The sequence below is a fragment of the Gekko japonicus genome, unplaced genomic scaffold, assembly GCF_001447785.1.
Source record: "Gekko japonicus isolate JY-2015 unplaced genomic scaffold, Gekko_japonicus_V1.1 scaffold2113, whole genome shotgun sequence".
NCBI classification, from domain to species: Eukaryota; Metazoa; Chordata; class Lepidosauria; order Squamata; family Gekkonidae; genus Gekko; species Gekko japonicus.
This window is the reverse complement of record NW_015160284.1, coordinates 144,335-153,831: the sequence shown is the minus strand read 5'-3', so window position 1 is coordinate 153,831 and position 9,497 is coordinate 144,335. Positions and strand designations below refer to the sequence as shown.

Sequence of the window (9,497 nt, the reverse complement as noted above, 5' to 3'; positions counted from 1 at the left end):
AGACGCCAACAAAAAGTCCTTCTCTTCCCCCGTGTCAATTTCAAGTTCACAATTAAGTCCCACAATTCTCATGGCCACTGTAACTCACTAGTCTGGACCTTTCGTTCTGGGGCTTTCCCTTTTTAACATCCAAAACAATCTTACTCACACATTATTTTCATCTTTTCCTCTGTTGCTGCGCTTGTTTTATTTCTTCTTATAATTAAAAGGACGGATGGCGGCGTCTAATAGGAGCATGGCAGCCATGTTCCTTCCATCCCTCGTCTCTGCTTCGGGGCAGTTCTGGTCACCACCCCGCTTTGCCAAAACACGGAGGGGGCCAGAAAAACACCCCCTGCTCCAGCCCTCTCTCCGGGAGGGCTGGTCATGCTCTCCCGCCAAACGGGAGGCACGAAAGAAGGCAAGAGAGGCTCGGGCAGCTCGGAGCAAGCCGAGCGTCCGCCCGATCGACGCGCCGTACCGGAAGCGAATCTAAAGCCACTTGAATGCCCAAAGTTTCTTAAAAATGGCACAGAACAGGGCCAAGTTAGGAACCTTTACAGTAAATACAGAGGTCTTTGTTTATTTTGTGTGTACAGAAGATAGGCTTCTGCTTTCTAATTAGCCTGGGGTAGTTCTCAGGAGACCATTTCAAGGCATCTCTAATACAGATTTAGACTTGGGCTGATATATTGCCACCTCAAATTATTCTTAGAGTGTATCCAACCACAGATCTGTGTGGGTTTAACCATAAGTGTTCCCTCTAAGAATTCTGAGAGTTGTAGTTTGTTGAAGTTGCTGTGACTTCTTTGTTAGTTCTTGCAAAACTAGTCCCCAAAATTTCCTCAGGAAAAGGAAATAGACTGTTTAGTCGGTATTGTAGATATGCCATGAACTCTTAAGTGCTGCGACTTGACTTCCTTTAATTTTCTTTACAGGTTACTATGAGGGTGCTAGGGAATGAATTTAAGAAAACTGCCAATGAATTGAAGATTAACCTAACCACAGCTGAGGAGGCTGTAAAGATATGCTTGCCATTTCATCCAAACACAAACTACAGTATAAAAATCGAAGCAGAATCCAGCAATTTGGTTTCACGGTTCTCATTAATAAATCCAGTACCTGGTAGGTTCTGTACTTAAGGAAAGTGTCCACATCAATGACTAGTGATTTAGGTAATCTAAATGGAATATTTCTTGTTCTGCGAACACAGAATCCAGTAGCAGGAACTTCACAGAGTTTTCCCAGGGAGAGGTTGCCAGGGGGAGGAAAGGAAGGAAACCCAAAGACAGGGGGGCAAATAAATTTGGGTTGGCCGCTGGGTTAGAAGGAGAAAAGGAAACAGGAAGAGGGGACAGATTGCATGGGCTTTCAGGGAAGAGAAAGAGGAAAGGGTGAGGGGGGAGATGATACCCTGTCATCTGTGATCCTTGTGGTCTCCCTTGCTTGTAAGTATAATAAATGGCAGCACAGTTGCTTGCGTGATGATCCAAAAGGCCTTGCACACACCTTTATGTGCTAGTAAAGATGGGATGGACAATTAAGAAGATTCCTCGGATGAGAATATGATGGAAAGGAAGGATGTTTTCTTGGAAAATTCCTGTCTTATTGATCCTCAAAAAGAAAATAATTGAATAATAATTTTTGATAATTGAATAAAGAGGAAAAGTTTCTCACTTCTCCTACAAATGGGGGCCAGCGATACATGTCATATGACATGAGTTGGGTGGGATGTCCCCCTACCCAACTCACAGTCACACATATATCAGGGGACTTACTTTAGAAACCACTCCGTTGCTTGGTACAGCTCAGAGTACTGTGAGTGGGGAGGGGGCATCTAGTTTCAGCTCCTGCACTGTTTCCCTAGCAGAAACAGCTGCAGGGGGGCCATGTTCACTTCTTCCTGCGATGCCATGTGTCCTCAGTCACATGACCTCATGTCACATGGTGCCTGAGGAAGGGATAAAGAGCCCACCCCTGGTGGCCATTTCTGCTAGGGAAAATAGTGTGGGAGTGAAGTCAGAAGCCCTCCCCCTCCTCCTCCGTAGTTCTCTGAGCCACACTGAACAAAGGAGTTTTCAAAAGAGTGCCCTAATGTACTGTTACTGTGAGTTGGGGGATCCTTGATTCGACTCGTGTCACGGGTCACAGATAGTTAGGCCTTTAAGCTTTCAACTAGATAGGCTGAAGGTCATTGGGAGATTAGGCTATTGTGTGTATCATTGCTATGTAATCCTCTGCTTTTTGTCTGTTTGATTTCTTTCTACTGTCCATGTTATGTTTTTCACTTAGGTTTTATTTAGATGGCTCTTTTACTGTCCATATGTTACGTTTTTCATTTATGTTTCCTCTAGTGTTTTTTTTAGTTGTGTCATGTTCCATGTTTTTAGTTGTTTTGCCTGAAACCCACTAGAAGCTGTTTCCTTATGTTGGAAAAGGCAGTGTCTGGTGTACAAAAAAGAGAAGAAGACCCTGCAGGGGGCAGCAAGAAGACAATTACATAGTATAGCGAGGTCAGCACCTTCTCTACTGTTGAATGTCATTCCTTGTCTGTCTCCAGATTGCCCTGTTGTAAGCCACCCTGAGCCCGCTTGTGGGGAGGGTGGGGTAGAAATGCAATAATAAATTAAAATAAATTAAAAAAAAATACTCTTAGGGCAATTCCCCCTGTGTCCTCAGAACTGCCATACTCAGTCTTACCCTCTCTCTCAGCTAGAGATGTAGTTAGGAACCTATCTCTGTCTCTCCTCTTTCCTATCAAGTATGTTAATTCCTTAATAAACCTTTATCTACTCTTTAATCAGGTTGTGCACCGTTTTTGTATTCTGTATTCTGCCAATACCTTATTCTGCTGCCCATGTATTATGTATTTTTATACCATGTATTTTTCTTGGCTTGAAGTTGTGTTGCTTTTATGTGGTTTTATTTGTTGATTTGTGTATTGTGCTTAATACCATTTATTAATTACAGTGTTTGCACACTGGGAAAAATTAGGACCCAGATTTTCAGACCACCAAACAAACTGTATAACCCTAAACCATACCGCCCACACACACACATACACCGGGTGCTAGAGACATTACCCTGTGTGGACAGATTATTCCCCAGCTGAAAGCCTGGTTCTAGAACAAGGACCTCCCAAGACATCCCATTCTATTGATAATATTGGGCAAACAAAGAACTGGGGCAGCTGTATCCTTTCTGTGGCTGAAATAAAGCCTTGTGCGCCACCCAAATCATTACCCCCCCCCAAACTCTCTGGGAGCTGTGCCCTGAAAGGGAACATACATATTCCCCAGCTGAAAGTCCCCAGCTTCAAACTGTGATGTCTTAAAAGATCCCATTGATTTGCATTGATAACATTTGCTGAATGAGGAACCATGTACTTACTGTATATATAATCAAATACCCCAACTATGATTGTACCAGTGCTTGAGATAATGAGTGGGCTCTCTGGGGTTATCCAGTTTGTATATTTTGGGTAGGAGACAGAAGGTGCCTTCTCAAGGTTCTTGGGCTGTGTCTATACAGATTTGTTCTTGTACATGTGTATGTAATTCCTTCACAATCTGGTTTAGCCTTTTCTGATATTATTTTGGAGGGGGGGTCTGAGGATAGTAATATGTGATTCTGGTGAGAGCTCCAGCACGTTATAAATAAAATAAAACTACTTTTATGATCTTGGTGCCAGAATCAGAATTCGATGGGTCCATTTTCAGGGCATAGCCCCAGTAACTGGGGGCATATGGTTTTGGGTGGCCTGATTCAGATGGCATTCCCAGAACCAGGTCTTTGTCCAGGAAACCTTCTGTATCCTTAATGGTGCCCGGGGTCTGTGAATACATTATTTAGGATGGCCCAAAGCCTTTTTTGGTGGTGCAGAAGGGATGATCTGCCCCAGTTTCCTCATTCTGAGCATGTTCAGTGAGGTTTTTTTGGTGTGCATGACTTGGATGCTCTTGGTACCAGACTCTGCCTTTGGGCCAGGGAATGGTCTATGTCTCCTTGCCGGGTATAGCCCCCAAAGTCTGGCAGTATGTGATACATGGTGGCCCAAGCTTGTTGGGTGTAGTTGACCCCCAGTATTTTAATCTTCATTTCTCCTGGGGGAGCACCCCATTTTGGAGCAGTTAGCACTCAAACCAGGCTTTGAACCAGGGCACTTCATGGTTCCTTTTCAGGGCAGAGCCCCTTCAGTCTGAGGATGTGTGATGTCCAAAGCTTTTTGAGGGTGCAGAGCTTTTAAAGTACCATCTATATTTTTGGTTGGATCCACAAATAAGGAACTGGGAGCCATCTTTAGCCTCAGGGCCTCAGATAGAAGAATAAATCTGTATTTTCATCCAGTCCTGTGTTGCAGAAGGGAAAGCAGAATTTAACTAAGCAGCCTGTGCACCCTTGACCTTTCTGCTTGCTTGCAATTACCCTGTCTCCAGTATTCCTAGCTGTAGACAGTGAGGGAGATGGGGAGGCAAGCAGGAGGAAGGGAGGTGTGAGAGTTGGGTTTGTGGTAGGCAGAGAGAGGAGGGGCCCCTGGACACTTACTGCCTGGAGATCCCCAAAACCTAGAATGGGCCCTGGTTCTAGAATGGGCCCTGGTTCTGATGCCATGTTTATATATCACACAAGGGCCATTTGGCAAATCTATCGTTTGCATTAGTGTAGTGTAGTGTAGTGTAGTGTAGTGTAGTGTAGTGTAGTGTATTCATGTATTAGTCCTGGAGAGACCCAGCTTCAAATCTTCACGTGGCCATGATGAGCCTCAGTGGGTGATCTTGAGCCAGTCACTCTCTGTCAGTCTAGTCTGCATCACAGGGTTGTCATGATAAATTAGAGGAGAACCACATATGCTACCCAGTGGTTGGGAAGGTTGGGATAACTTTCAGTGAAGGTTGGGATAAAAATGTAATAAAATAAATAAAATGTGTGGGACTCTTTATGCCATTGTGGACAGGTATGTGAGCAAACTTGGAGGCAGTGGCAGCCATGCTGCTAAAGGTATGTATACAGCTGCTTTTTCTGCATTTGTTTCTGTTCTACTTACATAATGGCTATTTATGAAGAGGGCATGAGTGTTCCAAGAATTTTGTAGCAATTTGTCTGTGTTTTTCTTATGACAGTTATTGTACTATCTACCACATTACTTATGTCAGTTTTAGTGTCCCTTTTTACTGTTGTGGCTTTTCTCAGAGAATCCTGGGAATTATATTCTGGGGAGGTAGAGAAATTTTTCTTCGATATTGCTAACCCTTCCCTCACAAAACTACAATTTCCTGAGTTCCCCATGCAGGAGGAGTGCCTGTTAATCAGTTGACTTCCTTAGTGTGGGTTTACTGTATACAGTTTCCCACAGGAATGACTTTCTGATCAGTATCTAAAACATTCCCCATGACTAAAAATGGTAACACATGACATGACCTTGAGAAAACAATCAGTATTCTGAGGCTGTGTAAATGTCTTTCTTATATTAGAGCCAAAACCTACAGTCTCTGTTTATAGACAGTACACACTGCAGGGGTGAGTTGTTCTCAAGTTAAAACTACACCGTTTTAAGATATATTTTTTTAATCTAGCATTGATTTAGTTGAATGAGTCGGCTTCCTGCCTCCTCAGTATTACTTACTGCAACTTCTAATATTAAAAAGAGTAAATGAAAAACAGCAATAAATAAAACACACAAAAAAATGTAAAGCCTAACAATCCAAAAGCTACCTACCTGAGAGCAGCATTAAAGCCATCAAGAACTGACCCGCTGTGAGACTCTTGCGTAAGGGAGGAGAAATCAAAAGCAACAACTACAAAATCAGTAAAAGCCTGGATGAACATTTATTTATTTATTATTTACACTTATATCCCGCCCGCCCTGCCATATGGCAGCTCAGGGCAGCTAACAACATAATAAATATACATTAAAATCCCAATAAAACTATCACTATAAAATCATACTGTTTAGACATAACTTACATTAAAAGACGACGAGGTTTGTTACCTAAAACTCAGTAAGCTTGGCACCAGGCAAGTTTCTGTGGTAAAGGTTGCCATAGCAGAGAAATCCTTGCCTTCTGGCATTTACTCACCTAATTTTAGAAGGCAGGGTACATAGAGCAGGGTCTCTGATCATTATCATAGTTATGGCAGTGAAGCCTCCAACACTGATAGCCTGAGGTAGTGCAGTGACTTAGTTCTGCTGGTCAGGGAACTAAACAGTTTGCAGTCCAGTTACCATGAGGGAAGGCAAAATTGTCAGTTTGAGTGAGATTGCAGATTTGCCCTGTTGTTTTTCCTTATAGCCCTATGGCCATTAGTCACCTTGTGCTATGTGACCCCAGGAATCTACTTTCACAGGATCTGAAAGGGCTGCTGGTGGGGGTGAGGGGATCACATTGGGAAGATCTGCAGTCCTTGCATCCACAGACCACTGGATCCAACCTAAGGTTTATTCCTTGGACTCAGAAAGAGTCTTCATAGTATTAAAGATAGTATTAAACTTTGTTGTTATTAAGTATTGAGTTCAGTTTAACATCACTGAAAACATGAAGCTGTTTAACGGTGTATTGTCAACATATACATAGCTTGTCATACTGTAAAAAAAAATTAGCCCCATAATAGAAATTCTTGAAAATATGTTGTATATGCCCATGATGTAAACAAGAATTATCATTATCTACTGCTCTAGATCAATGATCTACAACATTTCCAGACCTGGGACCCCAGGTGGCAGCTGGGTCTCACTGAGCTGCCAGCACGTGATACCAGAGTCACATGACAGGAAGAGAAACGGGCAGTCTCTGAACCTGTTGATGCTAAAAGAATCCTCTCCCCCACTGACTGACATCACCTGCTGTTCTGCTCAGTGTACATGCAAGGAGAGGCAGGAGGCATGGCACCCTTGCTCTGAACGTGTGCTCAGCAGCAGGTTCTTCCAAAAAACAAGAAAGAAGCCACAGGCTTGTGACTCTGCATATGGGACTCTATGACCCCCGTGATGGTCCTGACCTGTGAGCTTGAAGATCACTGCTCTGGATTGTCACATAATAATCTTTGTACTACACAGTGCAGAAAACGTTTTCAGGGAGGAAAAAGAAAAGAAACTCAGGAGTTACTGTCATGGTTGCTATAACTTCCACTGTAAAAAACTCGGGGGGGGGGAGCCCTTAGAAAAACAAAACAAAACTCTTTTGTTTCTGAATTTTCCCATTTCCTATCCCTGATTTCTACATCCTTAGACTGTGGCTCTAAAAGGAAGCCCCTGGCGAAATCATGCATGGTAAAAGACATGAAAGGGGTTGGGGAATGTGTACTTTGGCAGGAAGGAAGTGAACAGGAAAAGTCATAATCATAGTCCCAAGACTAGATTGATCTGCCAATTGTGGCTTCTCCAGTGTTGAGAGCTAGCAGCCTGAAGACAGCCAAGAAACTCTGGGCAATGGGGCTGAATTTCACATATTGATTTGAACTAACCAGCAAGTTATTTGGCTGCCAACGGCTACTTTATACTTTATTAGTGTTGTATAATCCATTTCAGACAACAGCATTCCCTCATTAAATGGTGTCGATACACAGTCTGTGATTATTTTGTTCCAGTGTCTTTTTTCCGCTGTTTTCTTTCAGAAAAAGAAGTTGTATTTGGCAACATCTCCATATTTAATGTTAACTGTATTAAATGGCAGAGGAAATCAAGAACACCATATGAGCAAATCTATGTGGTAAGTGAAAGTGCCCTTCTGGAATGCACAGAACGCAGGGCTCTTTTTGTAGCAGGAACTCCTTTGCATATTAGGCCACACCCCCTAACGTAGCCAATCCTCCAAGAGCTTCCAGAGCTCTTCTTACAGGATTGGCTACATTAGGGGTGTGTCGCTTAATATGCAAATGAGTACCTGCTGCAAAAAGAGCCCTGCCAGTGGAATCAGCCTATTTTTTGAAATCCACTGTTGAAGGTGATAGGAGAGAGAGATTGTTGCCTGTGATGTGTATGTTCATCCCATTTTTGCCTCTCGGATAATGTCTCAAAAACCTGTTGACCAGATGAGATAATGGGAGAAAAAAACAGATTGGAGCTTGTCAGCTTTTTGACTTTGGCTTTCCCGATTCTCCTTATTACAGCCCCTGTCCAACTTGGCTTATGTCCATGCAGCTCCCACAGTCCCCAATTCAGCCATTTTGTGTGGTCAAAGGAGATTCCCTTTCCCCCAGTGGAAAAGCTGGTTGGATCCAATCCCATATGTGTACACAATGGCAGCAACAATGTCTGCTTATGTAGGCAACTGAATTAATTGGTTTAGAAACATGCTAATTAGAGCAGACAAAAATACTCAATAGAATCTGATAAGGCAGTTATAACTAATCCCTGACACTTCCCCACTCTCAGATAGAGTTTCCCACCAAAAATGTTTTAGTTCCTCTCAGTGACTCAGCCACCCTTCAGTAGCGTGTATTTCTTCTTTATTTTATAAGCTTTTAGCTGTCCTACCCTGTCACAGATATTAGTTTAGGCTTATGAACCAGCACAGGAACTAGAGGGTGTAGAGGAGCTATCTTGTTTTAAAATACCCTCATGAAATGGCGTGTGAGGCAAAATTAACGTTCAAAACAGAATAAAGATTTTAATAAACAGGCAGGGAATAGATAAAAATGTGGACTCCAGGTATAGTGGTTGTTGAGGACAAACTTTCTAATATATACCAATTTGAATTCTTAGAACATACAAAAGAGTGTTGTTGTGGTTTATTTTCAGAGTTTTGAGATCTTTTCAACGAGTGGTGCTTTGCTTAGCATACATTTCAGCTGTTACACAGAATCTTGAATACAGTTTCTTAGAGGATAGCTTTGTGTTAGTGCTTCTAGGTTTCTCCCTTCAGAGATCTAGGTTTTCCCTTTAGATATTACAGCTTTTCACTAAATCCTGAGGTGTCTAAAACTTCTCCCCTATCAGAGAATGGGGTTCTCTTCCCAGCCCCTTTCACTGGCAGGAAGTTATTCTCCTTGTCTCTAAGAAGCAATATTGCCTTTTAGTATTTGGCTTGTATGGGAGTTCTCTCTGACTACCCAAACCTTCTGCCAAATCTTTCTCTAGTATCCATTGTCTATATAAAGCTGTTCTGTAGCTCTCTTGACTGAGAATCTAAATTTTCCTTCAGAGTATTTCTAATGTGTTTAAGACAATGGAGTCTCTCTTCTCCCTGTAGAAGTACTTTTGTGACTATTGCCTGACAGAAATCACTGACTCCCAAAGTCTCTTCCTTCAGAAGCCAAACCCTCTGGCTACTGAACCAGACCACAGGTTGAGAACCCCTGTACTAGAGTCCTGAAATGATAGAATGGACTATACCATTTTATACCCTGGGGGAGGGAGGGAAGATCACATTTTTGAATGGTCCTCTGTAGCAGGCATCCTACAAAATGAACACAGCACACAGTCGTCAGAACTAGAACCTTATCCCTGAATGTGCTACTTTTTTGTTTGCCGGAAATGTTTATATGGAAGAACATTGGAATCAGTATTCCCCCTCCTGTAG

General features: G+C 42.6%; 1 protein-coding gene across 1 annotated transcript in view; it reads left to right on the top strand.

Moving 5' to 3' along the window:
• The window catches only part of SUSD1 (sushi domain containing 1), a 79,448-nt gene that overhangs the window by 41,742 nt on the left and 28,209 nt on the right, over positions 1 to 9,497 (top strand). Inside the window, exons 10-11 of the mRNA XM_015415576.1 lie at positions 918 to 1,104; positions 7,591 to 7,685. Of these exons, the coding sequence (XP_015271062.1) occupies positions 918 to 1,104; positions 7,591 to 7,685 (282 nt within the window). The remainder of the gene's footprint in view (positions 1 to 917; positions 1,105 to 7,590; positions 7,686 to 9,497) is intronic.